The sequence below is a fragment of the Crinia signifera genome, chromosome 1 (assembly GCF_055691185.1).
Source record: "Crinia signifera chromosome 1, ASM5569118v1, whole genome shotgun sequence".
NCBI classification, from domain to species: Eukaryota; Metazoa; Chordata; class Amphibia; order Anura; family Myobatrachidae; genus Crinia; species Crinia signifera.
This window is the reverse complement of record NC_139217.1, coordinates 305,804,807-305,828,065: the sequence shown is the minus strand read 5'-3', so window position 1 is coordinate 305,828,065 and position 23,259 is coordinate 305,804,807. Positions and strand designations below refer to the sequence as shown.

General features: G+C 41.2%; 1 protein-coding gene across 1 annotated transcript in view; it reads right to left on the bottom strand.

Moving 5' to 3' along the window:
• LOC146078397 (annexin A1-like) overlaps nucleotides 1-23,259 on the bottom strand; it is a 39,050-nt gene extending 15,791 nt beyond the window's left edge. The window contains exons 1-5 of the mRNA XM_083186104.1: nucleotides 23,116-23,259; nucleotides 16,200-16,279; nucleotides 10,933-11,020; nucleotides 2,530-2,624; nucleotides 314-427 (exon numbers count right to left, since the gene is read on the bottom strand). Coding sequence (XP_083042230.1) covers nucleotides 314-427; nucleotides 2,530-2,624; nucleotides 10,933-11,020; nucleotides 16,200-16,265 — 363 coding nt within the window. The 5' untranslated portion in view covers nucleotides 16,266-16,279; nucleotides 23,116-23,259. The remainder of the gene's footprint in view (nucleotides 1-313; nucleotides 428-2,529; nucleotides 2,625-10,932; nucleotides 11,021-16,199; nucleotides 16,280-23,115) is intronic.

Sequence of the window (23,259 nt, the reverse complement as noted above, 5' to 3'; positions counted from 1 at the left end):
GATTGAATTGTTAAATGTTATGTTTCCATTTTACATTTGTGATGTTGGAAAACCCCAATAAACAATTTTGAAAAAAAAAAAAAACAATATTGTTATCATGCATATCATTTAGAAAAATCAATGTGTGCCCAGTTTAAGATTATTTAGCCAAAGTGTTGCCATGACATTTGCTAATCAACAATAGTCTTTAGATTTGTAGTTATATGGTAAATAGTAAATTAATTAAGCTTAGTGTATTAATAGCTATACAATAAAAATAAAGTTATGTTAACCTAGTATACAGCCAACTATTTCAAATAAATATTTACTGTACCTTGGTGGCGTGCTTTAGTTCCTGGGCATCAAATTCAGCTGGGGTTTTCAGCAAAGCCAAAACGACTTCCTCTAATTTTCCTGAGAGAGCTTTTTTTAGAGCTTCATCCAGAGGCTTGAAAAAAGATGTAATAATAATAATAATAATAATAATAATAATAATAATAATAATAAGTATGTATTACATAACAGTTATATTAAGGGCTCTATTTATTACATATAAAACAACTTTTTCCCCAGCATTTTACCTGAAGAAGATATATTTTTTTCTCTTCTCTGTATTTACAAATGAAAAAATGGCAATGAATTTGCCAATTTCACTGAGTTTTATCTCTTCTCTTAATGATGCGGGGCCAGATGCACTAAGCTTCAAAAGTGATAAAATGGAGAGTGATAAACAGCCAGCCAATCAGCTCCTACCTGTCATGTCACAGACTGTGCTTGCGAAATGTCAGGTAGGTGCTGATTGGCTGGCTGTTTATCACTCTCCATTTTATCACTTTTGAAGCTTACTGCATCTGGACCGCAGTCCCCAAACGTCGAATGGTGAAGATAAAAACTTCACTTTAATAGATTTTTCTCTAAGTGTAACATCATTTCTATATAGTTTATCCAAGTAAAAGCAGAGACTCACACAATTAATTGTTATTAACTGTACAGCCAGATTTAAAAAAAAGAGTAAAAAATAATTTTCAAGTGTAATACATATATCTGTAATTTATATAGCTGTGTGTCATTCTGGTGAAGATATTAATGACTTTATAAAGCATCTGTATCCACTTATCGATTTGGCTTCCATTGGACGACACACAACTTTATGGACATTGCATATTTATACTGGATGCAGTGTGGGCGGTGCGTTGGGTCCAAGGCGGTCAACACTACACACTCTCCACCCATATTCAACTACAAACCTCTTTTGGGTATTAGTGATGCAGCATAAATCACATACAAAGCCAGCCATTGTCACAGTGATTTGCACATGTGCAGTAAAAGATTCAACATGACAGGCATCATGTACAGTCAGGGCTATTTTTCAGTAGGCTCCAGCAGGAACTGAGGCCCTTATTCTAGTTCACTCTTTCTGACAAACATTTCTTAGATGGACAAAACCATGTGCACTGCAGGTGAGGCAGGTGTTACTTGTGCAGAGATAATTAGATTTAGGTGGGTTTTTACACCTGCCTCACCTGCAGTGCACATGGTTTTGTCCATCTAAGAAATATTTTGTCAGAAAGAGTGAACTAGAATAAGGGCCTCAGTTCCTGCTGGAGCCTGCTGAAAAATAGCCCTGTGTACAGTATACAGAGCCATCTATTGTACACTTTAGCAGAATGCCAGAGTCTACTGTACAGTGTAAATGGGGTAGATGTATGAAGCAGTGATAAGGGAGGAGAAGTGATAAAGTGCCTGGTACTTTATCCCCAGCCAATCAGCTCCTGACTTTTAAGTAACAGGCTGGGTTTAAAAAGAGACAGCTAGGAGCTGATTGGACAGTGATAAAGTACCAGGCACTTTATCACATCTCCTCTCTTATCACTGCTTCATACATTTACCCCTCATAGAGGAATGGGCCCACAAAAAGTATACACATGTACCCCATTCTCTCCTAAACACCCTGTATATGTGCCAGTTCCACGGGTGGCTGAGCTCTGTTTAGTGATTTTGGTGCCTAGTACTGCCGCATCTACCGCTGCAGTGCCACTCTTACATGAGCCACGTGTTTGTGCCGCACACTTGTGTGGCTTAGCATAGTTATTCAGCTACCTCGGTGAAACCTTTTGCCCTAAAAACAATATTGTGAGGTGTGAGGTGTTCAGAATAGACTGGAAATGAGTGGAAATGAATGTTTTTGAGGTTAATATAGCGTAGGAGCAAAAAAAAACCCCCAAATTCTGTGATTTTAGCAGTTTTTAAGCTTTTTTAACAAAAAAAATCAGAATCCAAAACCCCAAAAATCCAAACACAAAACACTTAGGAGGTGTTTTGCCAAAACCCATTAGAACCCAAAACCTTAAGGTAATCAGAACCCAAAACCCGAAAAGTGGCCAGTGCACATGCCTAACTAGAATTTCTGTAGACATGATGCAGCAGTCTATTTAATATAAGGAGAAGAGTCCTAAAGTCACCAGTGATAGACTTATCCAGCTGTCTGTGGCTATATCTTCCCAATGTAAGCTATTTGGTTTCTGGGAGAGAAAGATGCCTGTTTCTCACCTTTCCAGTCGAACTGTGGTACGCAGCCTTGATGGCTTGGCGCTGAACATTATTTCTTTTAGACAAAATCTCAATAATAGTTGCCTCATCAATACCTTAAAAATGAAGAGTTGAGTGAGTATGATGCTGGTGTACAAAATTAAAGATTTACAATCTACAGTACATAATTGTACAAATAGTAAACTGTAAAACATATGCAATATATAAAAATTACATCAATTTGTCCTCTTACCAAACTAAGATTTTGCTTTTATAATGATGCTAAACAATTCATGGTACAAACAAGCACTGGCAACAGTCTGGGAAATTGATTTAAATAAGTATGGTTCTATACTGAAAGTAGTTTACAGTTATTATATCTATTAAATGGCAATATTCCAATGTTGGGGTATTGATTTGATTAATTAATACAATCTTTCTGCCATTAGCGTGTTTATTAAAAATGTCCATCCCGGCATTAGATTGCTGATACAGAATCTTCTAACTGGCCCAATCTTCAAAAACAATAATGTTATACGGTATATTGCAATTTAACAGCATGCTATGTTCCTGTTTTCTTATTTTAAGTAAATATATTATTGCTGCTATTTAAAATATAGAGTGGTTTTTATCTGAATAAGGATATATTATTGTTATTAACTGACTGATTCTACTGCTTATATTATGTAATTATTCTAAGTTTGATGATTAGTCAAAACTTTTAAATTTGTAATGAATCAGTGAAGTTTATACGAAGCTTGTGTTGTTTACAATTGTATTTTCTACTGGTTAAATCACCACCATTTATTAATATCAACATTTATTTCAATATTATTCATTTAATATGAGGTTAACCCCTTCCTGACAGAGCCAGTTTTTGCGTTCCTGACAGAGCCCTTTTTTTCAAATCTGACATGTCTCACTTAAGTGGGGATAACTTTTTTTTGCTTTTACTTATCCCAGTGATTTTGAGATTGTTTTTTCGTGACACATTGTACTTCAAATTAGTGGTAAATTTGGGTCAATGCAGTCTGTGTTTTTTTGTGAAAAATACCAAAATGTCGTAAAAAAATGGAAAATTTAGCAATTTGCAAAATGTTAAATTTTCTGCTTGTGAGACAAATAATCATACCACTCAAAATAGTTAATAACTAACATAGACCATATGTCTACTTTATGTTGACATCATTATTTCAACTTCCTTTTAATTTTTTGGGACACTAGGAGGCTTCAAATATGAATAGCAAATTCTCAAATTTTCAAGAAAATTTCAAACACTGATTTTTTTAGGGACCAGTTCAGTTCTGATGTGACTTTGAGGGACTTGTATGTGAGACACCCCCATAAATGATGCCATTTCAAAAACTGCACCCCTCACAGTATTCAAAACAGCATTTTGGAAGTTTGTTAACCCTTTAGGTGTTTCACAGGAATTAAAACAAAGTGTAGGTGAAATTTCAAAATTTCTTTTTTTTTGCAGAGTTTCAATTTTAATACGTTTTTCTAACGAACACAGTAGATTTTACTAGAGAAATGCGACTAAAAATTGATTCCCCCAATTCTTTTGTTTTCATAAATATCCTATATGTGGCCCTAGTGTGCACGTTGACCAAACCACAGGCTTCATAATAGAAGGAGCACCTACTTGATTTTGGAGCCTCCTTTTTATGAGATTTTTTTTTAGGCACCATGTAGGTTTCTAGGCACCATAAGTGCTAAAAGTTAGGAACCTCCCCCACAAGTCACCCCATTTTGCAAACTACACCCTTCAGGGAATTCATTTAGGGGTATAGTGTACATTTCAAACCCCCAGGGGTTTCACCAATTTTGATACAACTGGGCTGTGAAAATGAAAAAAATTAATTTTTCATTTTCACAGCTCAGTTGTATCAAAATTGGTGAAACCCCTGGGGGTTTGAAATGTACACTATACCCCCTGATGAATTCCCTGAAGGGTGTAGTTTGCAAAATGGGGTCACTTGTGGGGGGGGTTCCACTGTATGGGTGCTTCAGGGGTCATTCAACCAGAATCTGTGCTGCAAAATCCAAAAATCACTCCTTCCCTTCTGAGTCCTGCCATGCACCCAACTGGTATTTTTTGGTCACATGTGAGGCATTGCCATACTCGGGAGAAATTGGGGCACAGATTTTGGGGTGCTTTGTCTCCTTCATTCCTTGTGAAAATGAAAAATTTTGAGCCAGATCTGCATTTTTGTGTAAAAAAATGTAATTTTTTACACAAAAATGCAGTTCTGGCTCAAAATTTTTCATTTTCGCAAGGAATGAAGGAGACAAAGCACCCCAAAATCTGTGCCCCAATTTCTCCCCAGTACGGCAATGCCTCATATGTGACCCAAAAATACCATTTGGGTGCATGGCAGGACTCAGAAGGGAAGGAGTGATTTTTGGTGGTGGAATGAATGGTGGGTGCTATGTCGCATTAGCAAGACCCCCGAAGCACCAATACAGTGGAACCCCCCCACATGTGACCTCATTTTGGTCACCAGCTTTGGGAGGGGGGCTGGCGCTGCGGCTGGTGGGGGGTTGGGAGGGGTGCTGGCGCTGCGGCAGCCGGGTGGGTGGGAGGGAGGGGGGCTGCCGGGTGGGAGGGGGGGGGCTGGCGATCGGTGGTGATCGGTGCTGTACTTAACAGCACCGGTCACCACCGATCACTGTGTTACCGAGCGGCTTAGCCGCCGGTAACACAGAAAACGCTGCAATTGGCTGTTCACATTTGAACAGCCAATCGCAGCGATCGCCGCGAGGGGGGATGTCTGCTGTCAGGGACAGCAGACATCTCCAAACTGTCACCGCGTCTATAGACGCGGTGACAGTTTATAAAACCATGACGTATATATACGTCTTCGGTCGGGAAGTACCTCCCGACCATGACGTATATATACGTCATATGTCGGGAATATCTGTCTGGAAGCATATATATATATATATATATATATATATATATATATATATATATATACATACATATACATATATATATATATATATATACATACATATATATACACATATATATATACACATATATATATATATATACACATATATATATGTGTATATATATATATATACATATATATGTGTGTATATATATATATATACATATATACACATACATATATGTGTATATATATATATATACACATACACACACATATATATATATATATATATTTAGTTCTCTTTGCTGGAAGCAGGCACTCACCAAAACGAGTTCAGAGCAAGTTGAAATAGATGGTTTAATCAATCATCATGTATGTCGACGTTTCGATCCGCCACAGGGATCTTTGTCAAGACAGAGTATGTCACAAATAGGACAGGCAGCACCAGGGAGTGTACATGTATGGTGTCAATGGTCGGCTTTTATGGGATCACTGAGCTTAATGGGAATACACCCACTTCCTGTATGGTAAAAAAACGGAAGTGGAGTAAAAAATGCCATCAGCATTAATCTAACAGACTCAAAATGATGTTTAAAAGAGAGCCTGGTTGGCGATTAGCGTTCTGCAGGAGTTTGTAATATGTAGCTGGCATGTAAATAAGCCAAAAAGTACATGAAGAGGCAAACACGCGAGACAGGAAGCGGCGTGCGTTCCACCGCCGTGGAACGCACGAGCTTCCGGGTACTCGGCTGGGATGAACCAGCCGGATGTTGGTAACTGCATTATAGGAAATAGCGTGCGTTCCAGCAACGTGGAACGCACGCAAACCCGGAAGAGGGGACAATGGACAGCATTAATAATGCTAGCGCATACACCAAGCACAGCCTGGTGTCACTAAATAGTGGAATTTATAAGATTGCGCCGCTTATCGCTCCTGATTACTAGCTAATCAGCCAAAATGTCTCAAAAAAGTTTTTTTGTTCATTAATCAAACTATGGAGAACTAAATTTAGTATTTATAATGTGACCATAAATATCCGACCAAAACACACTACCTGATACATCACACGATATGATAATTAAGCAACTTCAGAATTATGCATATTAAAAAACATAAAAAAGCTAACAGATTACCAAAGGAGGTCTGTTCATAGAAAATTGACGACAGGAAATATTTAAGAAAAAATATTCTTAAAATAAGAAATAGAAAAATAGGTAAAAAATGAAAAAATGAAAAAATGAAAAAATCAGCACTGTCTAGAAAAATTGAAAAGACTTGAAGACAAATTATCTCTTACAGAAAAATGTTATAAGAAATATATTCATTAAGGCCCCGCGGGGCTACTGTCCCCAGATCATAAATCCACCGAGCTTCACGCTGGTGCAATTTTTTTGCACGATCGCCACCACGCAGAGGAGGTGGTATATAATCGATGAGCATACATCGTAGGCTGGCCACCGAATGTCCATGCACTAAAAAATGTTTTGCCACCGGTTTGTCCGATTTCTTGTTTTCCAGGGCCTGACGGATGGACAGGCGGTGATTAGCCATACGTTCCCTGAAGCACCTTGTGGTTAATCCCACATAATACAGTCCACATGGGCAAATGAGGATATAAATAACGAAGGATGCGGTACATGACAATCTATGCCGTATCTTTATTTTCTTGCCAGTGTGTGGATGGGGAAATGTTTGTCCAATCAACATCGATCGACAGGTGGTGCAATCAGCACAGCGAACGCACCCAAGGCGTTGTGTTGGTAACCAAGTGGCTGTACCAATGTTGGGCTGTACCTGTGGCCTCATAAGCATCTGCTTCAGGTTTGGTCCACGTCGAAACGATTGCATAGGTGGTATTTTGCTTACATGACCCATTCGTGCGTCAGTGGCAACAATCGGCCAATATTTTTTGATGGCTTTACCCATGTCATCTGATGCTGTGTTAAATGTGGATGCAAAAATCATGCGATCCTGCCCAGATTTTCTTGGGGGATTCAACTGCTCTTTTTGGTGCCTGTTGCGTGCCTTATGTAGGCATCTGGTGATAGTTGTTTGTTGGTAACCTCTCTCGAGGAATCGCAAGCACATCTCATCGATTTGTTTCTGTGCCGTAGAATCGGATGAGTTGTTCCGAAGAACACGTATGAATTGGGAAATAGGGAGACTTTCCTTCAGGGAACACGGGTGGTGGCTTGTAGCGTATAGCAAAGAGTTGCGATCTGTATCTTTTCGATACAATGTGAAACCGATCTGTCCATCATTTTTGAACAATGTAACATCCAAAAAATTTATTTTGGTAGCAGAAATGCTATATGTGAAACGGATGGTAGTGTCCAACTTATTCAGGTGATCTATCATCTCAGTGAACTCCTTCTCGGTGCCCACCCAAATCAAAAAAATGTCGTCAATAAATCTTTAAAGATTTATTGACGACATTTTTTTGATTTGGGTGGGCACCGAGAAGGAGTTCACTGAGATGATAGATCACCTGAATAAGTTGGACACTACCATCCGTTTCACATATAGCATTTCTGCTACCAAAATAAATTTTTTGGATGTTACATTGTTCAAAAATGATGGACAGATCGGTTTCACATTGTATCGAAAAGATACAGATCGCAACTCTTTGCTATACGCTACAAGCCACCACCCGTGTTCCCTGAAGGAAAGTCTCCCTATTTCCCAATTCATACGTGTTCTTCGGAACAACTCATCCGATTCTACGGCACAGAAACAAATCGATGAGATGTGCTTGCGATTCCTCGAGAGAGGTTACCAACAAACAACTATCACCAGATGCCTACATAAGGCACGCAACAGGCACCAAAAAGAGCAGTTGAATCCCCCAAGAAAATCTGGGCAGGATCGCATGATTTTTGCATCCACATTTAACACAGCATCAGATGACATGGGTAAAGCCATCAAAAAATATTGGCCGATTGTTGCCACTGACGCACGAATGGGTCATGTAAGCAAAATACCACCTATGCAATCGTTTCGACGTGGACCAAACCTGAAGCAGATGCTTATGAGGCCACAGGTACAGCCCAACATTGGTACAGCCACTTGGTTACCAACACAACGCCTTGGGTGCGTTCGCTGTGCTGATTGCACCACCTGTCGATCGATGTTGATTGGACAAACATTTCCCCATCCACACACTGGCAAGAAAATAAAGATACGGCATAGATTGTCATGTACCGCATCCTTCGTTATTTATATCCTCATTTGCCCATGTGGACTGTATTATGTGGGATTAACCACAAGGTGCTTCAGGGAACGTATGGCTAATCACCGCCTGTCCATCCGTCAGGCCCTGGAAAACAAGAAATCGGACAAACCGGTGGCAAAACATTTTTTAGTGCATGGACATTCGGTGGCCAGCCTACGATGTATGCTCATCGATTATATACCACCTCCTCTGCGTGGTGGCGATCGTGCAAAAAAATTGCACCAGCGTGAAGCTCGGTGGATTTATGATCTGGGGACAGTAGCCCCGCGGGGCCTTAATGAATATATTTCTTATAACATTTTTCTGTAAGAGATAATTTGTCTTCAAGTCTTTTCAATTTTTCTAGACAGTGCTGATTTTTTCATTTTTTCATTTTTTCATTTTTTACCTATTTTTCTATTTCTTATTTTAAGAATATTTTTTCTTAAATATTTCCTGTCGTCAATTTTCTATGAACAGACCTCCTTTGGTAATCTGTTAGCTTTTTTATGTTTTTTAATATGCATAATTCTGAAGTTGCTTAATTATCATATCGTGTGATGTATCAGGTAGTGTGTTTTGGTCGGATATTTATGGTCACATTATAAATACTAAATTTAGTTCTCCATAGTTTGATTAATGAACAAAAAAACTTTTTTGAGACATTTTGGCTGATTAGCTAGTAATCAGGAGCGATAAGCGGCGCAATCTTATAAATTCCACTATTTAGTGACACCAGGCTGTGCTTGGTGTATGCGCTAGCATTATTAATGCTGTCCATTGTCCCCTCTTCCGGGTTTGCGTGCGTTCCACGTTGCTGGAACGCACGCTATTTCCTATAATGCAGTTACCAACATCCGGCTGGTTCATCCCAGCCGAGTACCCGGAAGCTCGTGCGTTCCACGGCGGTGGAACGCACGCCGCTTCCTGTCTCGCGTGTTTGCCTCTTCATGTACTTTTTGGCTTATTTACATGCCAGCTACATATTACAAACTCCTGCAGAACGCTAATCGCCAACCAGGCTCTCTTTTAAACATCATTTTGAGTCTGTTAGATTAATGCTGATGGCATTTTTTACTCCACTTCCGTTTTTTTACCATACAGGAAGTGGGTGTATTCCCATTAAGCTCAGTGATCCCATAAAAGCCGACCATTGACACCATACATGTACACTCCCTGGTGCTGCCTGTCCTATTTGTGACATACTCTGTCTTGACAAAGATCCCTGTGGCGGATCGAAACGTCGACATACATGATGATTGATTAAACCATCTATTTCAACTTGCTCTGAACTCGTTTTGGCGAGTGCCTGCTTCCAGCAAAGAGAACTATATTTGGGATCCTGATTCCCTTAGAGTGGAGCACCTCCCTGTTGCCTTGTTACCTACCAGTGTGCGGATCCTCCTACCACTATATATATATTTATATATATATATATATATATTTCATTATAACCCAGTTTTCATTATAACCCATATTTACTGCTGCTGCAGCTTGCGGGGGGGGGGGGGTGGGAAGGGGGAAGCGCTGCGTGCGCTGATGCTGTTGGGGGAGCCGGGTGAGCCTGCTGTTCCCCTGGAGCTGCCGGGTGAGTGCCGGGTGGGTGGGAGGGGGGTGCTGCCGCTCGGTGGTGATCGGTGCTGCACCGATCACCACCGTTTTCTGTGTTACCGATCGGCTTAGCCGCCGGTAACACAGGAAACGCTGTGATTGGCTGTTCAGATTTGAACAGCCAATCACAGCGATCGCCGACCGGGGGGGGCACCCCTGCCCCCCCTGGGCGGCGAGGGGGGATGTCTGCTGTCAGGGACAGCAGACATCTCTTAACTGTCACCGCGTCTATAGACGCAGTGACAGTTAGAAGCCATGACGTACATGTACGTCAAATGTCGGGAAGTACTTCCCGACCATGACGTACATGTACGTCAAATGTCGGGAAGGGGTTAAGACAGTTTGTAGTTTAATGTTTGATCATTTCATCAATGGTCGTTACAATACCGTGGAACATGTATACTTAAACATTTGTATACTGTAGGAACAACATTTTCTTTCCCTTTTTGCAGATTATGCAAAATTAATGGAGGGTCCTATTAAAACTGAACATGGTCTGGTAAGACCTCAACTTCTATTACCTTGAAATTAATCACAACCATGTCACAGCTGCTTGGCAATAAGAACCAAAGTAATGGGGAAAAATAAGGATGTGAAATGTACACTAATCCTATTATGGCAAATGGGTATCACAAGCAAAACTTATATGGGTACACATTTGGATAACTATATTATATCTGTAATAAAGAGAGGCATACCTTTAGTTTTCATGGCCTTTTCTAAGGCAGCAGCATCTGCAGTTGCATCATAACCTGGAGCTCCCTTAAGGCCACCAGTAGCTTTTTGCTAGAAAGCAATTACATTAGACAATAAATAAAAGGCACTTTGTAGAGCAGAAAGAAAAAAAGAAAAACAAAGTAGTGTTAGCATGTTAAATATATATATTTTTTTGTATATTAATAACTAGTACAATTTTCTAAAGTGTTACCTAATCGAGATTTTTTTCCCTCACTTTGTATTTCAAATTTTTTTTATTTCCAAACTCAATGTAGGTTTCAGGTACAGTGTATGCTGTTTATACATTTTTAATAAATTCAAAGTGGTCTCCTTAGTTTGAACATGAGACTTCTTCCACATCTGTGCAAGTTCTATATATATATATATATATATATATATAACCAATACAGAAGGGCGTCACTCCGGGGCTTGTGCGTAGCAAAAACTCTTTAATGCAGCGTTATGTCAACGCGTTTCGGGAATCACCCGTCGTCAGGACAATGTCCTGACGACGGGTGATTCCCGAAACGCGTTGACATAACGCTGCATTAAAGAGTTTTTGCTACGCACAAGCCCCGGAGTGACGCCCTTCTGTATTGGTTATATTTGTGAGTCCCACGGCTCTCAGTGCGGGCACCCGGGCAGGATTACAACTGCCATTCTCCCTGTTGGCATAGGAGTGCCGGGCCACAACACTGCTATATATATATATATATATATATATATATATATATATATATATATATATATATATATATATATATATATATATATTGCCTGATATCCATAGACCAGGTTCTCAGAATTTTGAAATGCACACTAACTCATGATCATTTTTTCTATTTTAATGATCAAAATATGACACATTAAGCAAAGGTACACTATTTTTAGACTTTAGTAATACGGTTGACAGTCAATAGGTCAACTACTCTTGGTCGACATGCATTAATTTGACATGGTTAAAAGGTTGAAATGACAATTGGCGACACACTGACACAGAATATGGTCGCCATAAGTTTTTCACAATATTTGAACTTTTTTATACTTTACACATTGAATATGATTGGGACGCGGTACACTAAATGGGGGTCCATGTGCTTCAAGATACAAATCGACATCCAAAGAACCTACAAAAAACTCATATTGACCTTTCCATATGTCAACCATTTTCATGTTGACACTTTGTTTGTGTCAAACTTTTTCCATGTTGACCTTTTGCATATTAACTTCTTGGGGTCAACAAAGACATTTTCAACCTTTTGACTGTCAACCTAATGACCAACATCTTTATAAGCTGCAAGAAGACTGCATTATCTACAGTATGTTACAGATATTGGAGAAAAGTTACTTAACAGAGTGCTGGGACACAGGAGCTTATGCAGGTCCGTTCACATGGGGATCGATGTTTGTATGCGCATGCACAGGGCCATTTCTGCGCATGTGCATGTGACTATTCGCCGGGTGCACACACCCAAGACAGCAAGCGGGGGTGTGGAGCGGCGGTGGATAGTCGCGCCCATCGGAACGCCCAGTGTTTCATGGGCATTCCCATGGAAATCAGCCAGTGACGTGGGTGCCGGGGACGGGCAGTTGACATTACCGTGTCAGCTGCCTGCGCACTTCCTGCCGAATGTCCACGCATATCTAAGGTTACTTATATGTGCGTAGGCCTTCCACATCATTCAATGGTCAGTGAATGACGTGGGTGTTCCCCCACAGCCTGCGAATGGATGTTTATGTTAAACATCCATTTGCAGCCCATGCGATCGTAAATGACGTGCGAGGGGGGAGCGGGTGTACCGGCATTCGGCGGGCAGCACCTGGTGGACTCGCAAAGCTGCAAATTTGCAGCCTTGCGAATCAACCAGAATAACCCCCGCAATGTGTGACCAAGATAGCCTGTATGTATCATGGAAAATAATCTATCGTTGCCTGAAATTGGCAGTAATATTTCAGAAGAAATTTCAATAGACACTGTTGTTAATAAAACATAATTTGAGTTATTTGGCCACTGATGCTCAAATTAATTATTATTCAATAACTAGTCATCTTTTAAGGTCACTGAGGTTTTCTATTACTGCTGGACATAACTTTAGGTAACAAGTGCTGATCTGCATTTTTGATCATGACAATGACCATGCTGTGATATTATTTAATTAATAAATAGGCTTTGCCTGTGTTGATTCCTTCTTTTTAATACTCTCTGTGCTCTCATTTAGTGGCATGAACTATTTTACCTTTTATGAACATATTTATTAAGTTACGCTGTGTGAATTTAGTCTAACTGCGGCCATTTGGTAGAAATTACAGAATTGAGGGGCAGATGTATGAAGCACCTCCTAAAGAGAATTTAAAGGAAGCTATCAATGTAGATTACAACCTGTCAAAATATGTGATGTGTGACATGTAGAAAGCTGACAGTATACACACACTGTCCTTGTCATATCAGATACTACCACCAGATGTCAGTGTTGCAGAGAAATTGAAATTCACCTCCATAAAGATTGATAATGATACACTTTGCAACACATTTGTATCCAATCCTCCTGGGCAGTGTGCCTGCAGGGGGTGCCGGACGGGTTCCCGACAGTTGGGATCCCGACAGTCGTTTACCCGACGTCGGGATCCCGACTGTCAAAACGCCGACAGCCGGGTGCCCGACGACCATCCGCTATTTTCCCTCGTGGGGGTCCCCGACCCCCATAGAGGGAGAATAGGTGGCTCGCGTGCCCACAGCGTGGCGAGCGCAGCGAGCCCGCAAGGGGCTTTTTTGCACTCGCCATGCTGTCTGACTCCGGGCAATCGGGATCCCGATGTCGGTATAATGACTGTCGGGATCCCGACTGTCGGAGTCCCATACCACACCCCCTGCAGGATGAATGTGTAAAGTAACATTGTATACATATTCTACATCTCCAAAGAGTGGGCAAATATAACCACTAAACTGGCAATTTCACACAATACTGTGACAGAATATTGTATCAACATTTAACAGGGTCCTGTGTGGAGAGGAGACCAGGGGTGAAGTGTAATAGGATGAGAGATTCAGAAAGTGAGAGATTTGGTAAAGCGGCAATCATTCACATGGCAAAATCAAACTGGTTTTGCAGTGTAAATGATTGCCGCTTTAAAAAAAACTGGAGATTTCTTACCAGATCTCTTACTTTCTGAATCTTTCATCCTGTTACAGTTCACCCCAGATTTCTTTATTTTTTTGAAAATGAAATTGTACTGATATTAATCAGACACATATATCTTTGTTCTTGTATCCTTGAGGGCTTACACCCTTGCAAACCACGTACCACATCCCTCAGTCTCATCTGCTTACTTTTTAATCTTTAAAAGCACATCCTTTATCTTTCCTATCACCATTAGTATATGTGTGTTATGTATGTCCTGATTGTAACCCTTTTATTTAGCAAACACAGTGGGTGTCTCCATATCAACCAATAGAATAAAGATTATAGGATTCCCCACTTTTTACATATTTTTTACAACCTGTCAATTGAGTGGAATCAGTTTACAACTTTTTTTTTTTTTTTACTTTACCTTTTTTTTGACTGTTGACCCCAAGTTGGTTAGGATAGCACCTCTGCTAAAGGAACAAATTTATAGCGGCTTCATTAACCATAGAATATAGGGTACCTATTTAGTTGTGTGCAGAATCAAAAATCTTGAGTCTGGGTTTAAATAGGGACAGTTAGGAGCTGATTGGCCGGTGATAAAGTACCAGGCACATTATCACTTCTCCTCCGCTATCACTGCTTCATACAGTACATCTGCCACTGAGAGCCCACACAATGTAATATACTGTATGAGATATAATATAATTTGACCAATATTTGATCATCTATAGCAGGGGTGGGGAACCTCAGGCCCGGGGGCCATATGCGGCCCCCATAGCCGGTCTGAGTGGCCCACCCACCCGGCGGCTTTGCCAGGAGTCAAGTACAGGAGAATTCTCACAAGAGTTCAGTAGTTATCACTAGATTCCTCTTAATCAACAGCAGCCAGAGACTGTCAATCCTATTCAGTGTCAGCCGCTGAGCATGGGACGGCTGTAGCAGGACAATTTGTAAGAGAAATTTTTACATATGGCCCCCAAAGGATTTTTCCCTCATACAAATGGCCCTTGGCACAAAAAAGGTTCCCCACCCCTGATCTATAGCATCACAATGCCACCAGGATAATGTAATAAATACAACTTATATTGGTACTTGTGTATTTGCAGGGCGCCCACTAAGCTATTTGCTTAGTGGGCTATTCTGCGTAGTGAAATCACATCGCATTGCATGTTTTTTTGATGCGATGCGATCTCATTAGTTAATTTATTCACTGCACCCTGGCCAAGGATCGCATCGCACGCAAAATCGCATGCGCTCACATGCAATTTTGCGTGCAATGCGATTTAGCACAACACCCCCAGTGTACATGTCTATGCGATGCAATGGGATTTAGCACACCCCCACTATCCACGTCACCCTGAAGCAATTTTCCTATGGTGCCGTACGTATGCAAATTAGGCAGCCTGCAAATACACAAGTACCCTTATATTTCTGCATGGTGCAAATCCCAGTGACCACTATAGACCTCTGTGATATCCACGTTCAACAACAATTGAAGAATGATAAAGCTATTTCAACCATGAGCACAGTATGTGTTGGAGAAAGTGCGCTATAGAAATAAAAATTATTTACTTGATTTGGGAAAGTACTTGGCTATTGCGTCAGGCGGACGGATTGCAACATATGGACAAAAATCTACTTTTTTTTCTACACATGCATCATAAGATTCAGATGGATTTTTTTTTTAACTATAAAGTTATTTACACTTGGGACCCCTTATACTGTGCCTTGAAGTTTTGGGTCATGCAGATGGAAGTGCAGTAAAGCATTCACATGTAATCATGCCACTGAATATGCAAAATAGTATATGCAGCAATGATAACGGGGGTCAGGCCATGAGGCCACACCCCTTCCTGCAAGGCCAAGCCCCCTTCTCTGCGAGCCCATTGTGTTTTTTTAATGGCAAGCACCAAAGACGGGTGAACAAGGACTTCTTGATGCACTGGGTGTCATAAGGTAGAGCCATCACATTTCGTGGAGGAAATCAGGCTTGTGTGGGTACCACAAATAGAATTTGTTAGGTCCGTGTATTTCAGTATTCAGTGTTTTTATTGTGCTTTTAGATTTAACAGAAATCAAAAGGAATAAAATAATCTGGCTTTTCAGTATGATTAAATACATACAGTGGCGTTTTCCGAATTAGCATCCAGGAAACAGGCTTGTCGCAGGAACTCTTGTATGAAAGACATGGTGAATTGGGCTTCTGTAGAAACAAAAAATAAAGTTTTCTGAATAAAAAGAATGAAGCAACAGGTTGGTAAATCTCTGGCTGACTGATCACCGAAGAGCAGAGAAATGTATCGGGGTGGTAGAACACATCAATGTAGCATTGTGTAAAAACACGGGAATGAGTTACAGTATACTGTATGTAATTAAAGTATTACGCTGCATACTGTAGTTGGCTCACCTATCTGTGCCACCTTATTAGATATAGTCTTAATACTGACACTTAGACACTTATTCCATTAAACTCATCATACTCCCCTTAGTCCCCGCCATCAGGGGAGTACAGGAGTTATATGTGTAAGGGATATGGACAACTGAGGGCAGCCCACTAGTGGTAAATTGGGTACTTATATGTTAGTTTAGCGCCCACTAAGCTATTTGCTTAGTATTCCGCGTGCCCTTGCGGGGCTCGCTATGCTATCCACACTATATAAAATCATCTCCATGCCGACATGCATAGTGGGGGTATAAGCATAGTAACTATAGTGGGCGCCCAACTAACATATAAGTACCGTAATTTTTTTTTTTTTTTTTAACAATGATTTATTTTAATCCTACAGCAGTAAGGGAGGTGGTGAGTTGAGAAATAGCAGAGCTACCCTTGGATGGTGTCACCCACCAACCACATTGTCAGAACAGTGACATGCGGTTGTGCCATACAAACATCACACACCAGAGGGCAGTCACAAGGCCATGAACCCTTTGAGAAGTTCACAGTGCCACACTGTGGGGTTTATTAACTAAGATTAACAGCCCCTTAGCAGATCTATTTAGCACCTTCTAGAAGATAAAATCTGTTTAGTTGCCCATAGCAAAATACAATTTTATTAAATAAATCAACAATAATAGGTACACTGTTGCATTGCAGTGACTTTTGCATGTCAAGCAGTTTAGCAGTACTGTAAATCAGATTAGCTGTCTGTCATTACAGTGCGGCAGCTGCACAGAATTTACAGTCTGCACTCTACAATCTGACATATGAAGGAGAGGAGTGCATGGAAGCTCTTAAGGTGCCCACACACTAGAAAGATCTGCGATCGTAAGATGTGTGCATAAATTAGCCTTGAAATCTTTTTTCCGTCCTGGACAAAAGATTTCAGGCAAGCGCACATCTTTACCAAAGATTTTTCTTAAGATCCTGTGTGCGTTCCTATGGATCTTTTGTTAAATCTTCTGATCTTTTGTACAGCACGTAAGATCAGCAGATTCAGCTAAAGATTCACAGGAGCGCGCATCAGACAAAAATCGGCCGATTTTTGACCGATTATCTGTAAACATCGGACAATATATCGGCCGGTTTATCGGAAATCGGCCAATCGACCCAAAAATCGTTCTAGTGTGTGGGCACCTTTAGTCTCATGAGATAACAAGTATCACAGCCTCCAGACAATGGCGGTTAATCAGACCTGATTGTTGCTCTGCTAAATTGCAGATCCCTGTGATCAGGAATACACAGCCAAGCCAGAGTGCGATCCCGCCCCATGCAAATCTGAGAATTGCTTAGCACAGCTTGCAAAAATTAGCTCGATTGGCGAATAGCTGTAAATCTATTCGCAAGCCGCTTACCATTTAATGCTTTTTCCACTGTGTGCAGTCTGTGCATAGCCCAGGACTTACTCAGCGGCTGCAATAGAAGCATTCGGATCACACCCCCTCAAAGACCTGGGCACATCTGCAATTTTCTTGAGCCTCCCTGAAAATGTCCAGTTGCCACCCACAAATGCCAACTTTCTGTCAATTAACTTGCGTACAGCCAGCAATCAGAAAAGTAGCAGCATTTTATTGCAAGACATTCAACAGAAATTGTCAAGTACTGTATGTAGCGAGTAGAGTGTGGGCCAGCGCAGTACGGTCAGTATGAGGTGCAGGGGTTGCAAACTGCACTAGCTGACCCTATCGGAGGGGGCAACACCAAAATAGCAGAGCTGCTGTGCTATTTTGGTGTCAACCCCTCGGAAGATGTCACAGAGCAGCTATGATGGAAGATGCATGAATGCACACGTCGTCCACACTGTGCTCATGTGCTTTTAAATGTTGAGGGCAGACAAGGAACAGGACACCTAGTCAGACCTCCAAAAATCAGAGGGCATGGCTTTGTAGCATAAGTCCAAGTCCCCGTTCACATGTGCAGGGGTAAGTACAGTGCATTGTGTGTTACCCACACAACTGACGCTACTGGGCCACAGCCAGCAGTGACTGTTAAGTACATCATTAATTGGATCATTAATTATCATTACGTTTTCTTGAAATACAAATCATCAGATTGCCTTAATATACAGTACTACCTCCTAATCTCCTTTCTAGACCAAGCTACATATTGCAAGTCTACTTTATATACTCTCCCTGGGGGGTGGTGGTGGGCAGGGATGGGGTGAAAAATACTTAAATAGTGACAAACGGTATTTGGGGGTAGGATGGGTAATGGCATAATAAAGACCTATGGACACTGATGGGTGGCTGGATAGACACTGCAGCACTAGGGATCTATTACCACTACTGGTTTGGCCAGTGGCATAGCTACATATGTGGCAGACCCCTTAGCGGCTTGGGGGAACGGTGGTCTGTGTTGGGCACTGCTGGCAGAACTGACAGGCTACCCAGGCAGTAGTGAGCGCTGAGCTGGTCCCGCCCTGTGCATATCTAATGAGTGACCCAGGCAGCAGTGAGCGCTGAGCTGGTCCCGCCCTGTACATATCTCAATACATATGCACGTAGCAGAACCAGCTCAGCACTCACTGCTGCCTGGGTCGCCTGTCAGTTCAGCCAGTGGCGCCCGTAGTCCATCGCCTTGCCCCTTCTTGGGGGGGCACCAGAATTTATTTTTGGCAGAAACATTTCTAGCTACGCCACTGGGTTTGACATATTTCCCTCTTAATTGTGATTGCCATCACATACTGTATGTGGAACTAGTTAATTGATAAGAAAGGTGTTTCAATGAAAGTCCAATAGAAGAGCATGTTGTCCTTCCTGAAAAGGGTAATTTTGGGAGGTATTGATTGGTGGTGATATAGTGATTATGGGAAATGTATTACCACTGGGGGGGGGTGTAAAAATGCAATGGGGGCCTATAGATTCATGGTGGGTGAGAGGGTGGAGACTCTGCTTATGATATTTTTTTTTAGTATAGTATAATATTAGAATACTTTTAGGGGTTTTTGTAAAAAAAAAAAAAGACAGTTGAGCGGTTATACTGTATAGTATTTTTCTACAATTGTCAGCAAATATCAACTGGCTGATTATTGTACATTAGTATGTTCTTTGTTTGTCCGCCTTTGTATAATCTAACATGCTATCAATGTTATTGACCTTTACCACATTTTGCAGAAATGGGAAGGATTGCGTATCTTGTAAATAGCTACCGTTTACTCTTTAAATGAATTAATCTGGCAACTACATAAACAATAGGTTTACACAGCGATATTCATCAGTCATAGAATGTGCTTACTGATTTTCTCAGGTGAAACATTATTTATTTATTTTTAGTCATAGGAGTTGAGTGAGAATTGTAATTGTGTATGATATACTGGGGGTACATACATACAGTATATACATGTTTTATATACAGTATATATATATATATATATATATATATACAGTAAATATATATATATGTATATATATACACACATATATATATATATACATACATAGAGGACTTGCGGACCGGCACTCCACTTAAGTTGATTCAGCTGCCAGCGTGCCTTTGCAGAAGTTAAATAGATGGTAGAATCCCAACGGCAAGAAGAGACCAAGCACGGCACTGGAGGACTTGTAAAAGATGTTTTTTTATTACCTCAACGTTTCGAGGCTTGCTGCCCCGTCCTCCTGACGACGGGGCAGCAAGCCTCGAAACGTTGAGGTAATAAAAAACCATCTTTTACAAGTCCTCCAGTGCCGTGCTTGGTCTCTTCTTGCCGTTGGGATTCTACCGTCTATATACATACATATATATATATATATATATATATATATATATATATTTTTTTTTTGGTGGGGGGTGCTGTCAGGTCCGGGGACAGCCAGCGGAGGTCCGGTGACAGGCAGTGGGGTTCCGGGTAGCCGCTGTAGCGGCAGCTTGACTCTGTCCGTCTCTACTCTCTTCTACTAGCGTGGCGGCGGGAAGCGCTGGTGATGACTTTGAAAAGACTTGCCGGACCCTGATTGGCTGAATTCAGCCAATCAGCGTCCGGCAAGTCTTTTCAAAGTCATCACCAGCGCTTCCCGCCACCGCGCTAGTAGGAGAGACGGACGGAGTCAAGCTGCCGCTACAGCAGCTACACCAGTCCCCGGAACCCCGCTGCCTGTCCCCGGACCCCCGCTGGCTGCACACAGGAGGTAAGTATGTTGTCAGCGGGGAGGGGGGTGGGTCTCCGGCGCCAGGGCCAAGGCGGTCATTTGGTGTGTCCCCCCCCCCCCCTCTGGGGAAGGGGGGGCACCAAATGACTGCCTTGGCCCGGGCACCGGAAACCCTAGTTTCGGCCTTGCAGGAGGGAGAAATTCTAATACTCTCTGGTACCATGATTCAAAAGTTTGGGAAGCACTGGCCTAAACCTATAGCTCACAACATTTGGGTAAAGATTATTCTCTCTATAATTTATATACAGTAGCTGTGCTAGAAGAAGTGACTCATTTCCTGTTCTTAGCATAATTTCCTCTGCCTGCTCTGCTCAGAGAGAAAGAAAAAAGTCATGCATCTAAAATATTAACTTCTGTACATGTTACAGCTACTAATATTGCAAGAGATATAGGTAAAAGCTTTCACATTATAAGAAAACTTTTTGCTCACTAGTAGTCATTTCTCATAGTAAAGAATTGTCTGCATTCATCTAAAGCTGCACAGTCACTTAGTTTGCAGAAAATAGTTTACTAAGGCGCTGTCCTCTCCCTGGCCAGAGCTCCAAAGCTGTTGTTGGAGATTTTGCTTGGGTAGCTGCCAGTCCTGTAAGGCATAAACCGCAAATCAGTTTCATTTCCCAACTTAAAAAGTGGTGTCAGAGGGGTGTGTCAGGGCGAGGATCAGTGTGAGAGAACTCTGCATTACTTGTGTTTCATAACTGTCTGCTTATATCTATGGAGGACGCATACTGTACATTACATACTGCAGCAGAAGAGACAGGTTAAAGTGAGTGCTCACGGACACAGTGCTCTGGGCCCCTATCCCTATGGGGCCCCTCTGCAAGGAGCATACTGTGGAGTATGACAGTGTTGGTATGTGCTGCCTCTGTTACTGTTACTCCCATCCATCACCACAAGTTACAAGGTCAGGTGCTTCAAATTCTTATTGCAAACCCTGGTCTCTCAATGCAGCACATTGGCAGTGCCCCACCATTGCTGCAATCACAGGGAGGGATTTACTAAGATGGGAGTTCCATTTCATATGGGATGTTGCTATGGGCAACCAATTAAATTCTATTATCTTCTAGAAGGTGCTAAATAAATAAGAAGTAGATTCTGATTGGTTCCCCTTAGCAACATCCCATGTGAAATAGAACTCCCATCTTAGTAAATTTACCGCACAGTGTTAGCAGCACGTGTGAGGGAAGTTCAGATGACAAAAGAGGGAGGGCCGGAGGATTGAGTGTTGCCCCCCCCCCTCCAGGTTAGGTATCCCCTCCCCCCTTGAAGGATTAATCTGTCCCTACATAGCATCACCATCATGCTTGCCTAGTCTCATCTAAGGGAAAATTGTACTATATCTTGGGTGGCTTTCCTGGACTTACAGCAAGTCCTGAGAGAAGTGGGCAGTCCAGGTGGCTGTTGGCATGATTGCCTCTAAGGGCCAGATGTACTAAGCCTTGAAAAGTGATAAAATGGGGAGGGATAAACCACCAGCCAATCATCTCCTACCTGTCATTTTTCAAACACAGCCTTTGACATGGCAGCTACGAGCTGATTGGCTGGCTGTTTATCACTCTCCATTTTATCACTTTTCAAGCTTAGTACATCTGGCCCTTGTCACATCACTGTGGCCCCACCTCTTCTTTCTAATCATAGTTATCACTGCATTGTACAGTGGAGATGGCAAGATCTTGATCGCACCATCATACCCCCACACCTTCCAGTTCTGCCACGCCCCCCTACCTTGCCAACGTGGCTGTCTGCATGAACATTGTAGATGTACCTGTTTTACATGCACGTAAATAAATTCATATATTTGCTCATTTACAAAGTTGTTTAAAGCATTTTTGAGGTGGAATGTGTGTGAGATGTAGCAGTAATAACATTTACAGTCATTGCTTTTTTAGCAACATATTTTGCAATATTGCTCACAACTTGAAAAACCAGTTTACTAACAATACAAACAAGACTCAGCTCGTTTTAAGATCTACCTTGCAAAATGTTCCCACAAGTAAATACATGCGTTTTTAATCAACCTCTAACTGAATAAGGGGAATACAGAGTTACATTCTTTTGGATACTGCATTTAAAAGCAGGATAACTTTTAACTTATTTTCCAAGCACTGAGCAGGGGCATGGTGACTCATTGTATGGTTTATATCCAAAAACTGTTTCCATGGAAGGAAACCACATAAAGAGGAATCAAAGCCAACTTTCTAAAGTCTTTTACTTTTCTAAGTTTTACATTGCTTAACGCTAAATATAAATAACACTATATATATAACACTATATACATACATACAGTAGCTATACATATTATTATGATTAGATTGAAATCTATAGATTGATGTAAAACAACAACTACTGTAGACTTAAATTCCAGTTAATAAACTAAACAAATTGCATGTGTAACTAAATAAAATAGTAATTGCAAGATTGAAACAGCTTAAAAAGTAAAAAGAAAAAAAAACTTACTGGATAAGAGAAGGACTGCGGAGCTTCTTCACAAAATGCTAAGGAGAATGCAGCCTTGGGCTTATGTTTTTTTATAAGGAGGTTACAAAACCACACCTAGCAACGCAAGAGCATTTTCTTCAGCCCTGTGATTGGTTGTTGCAG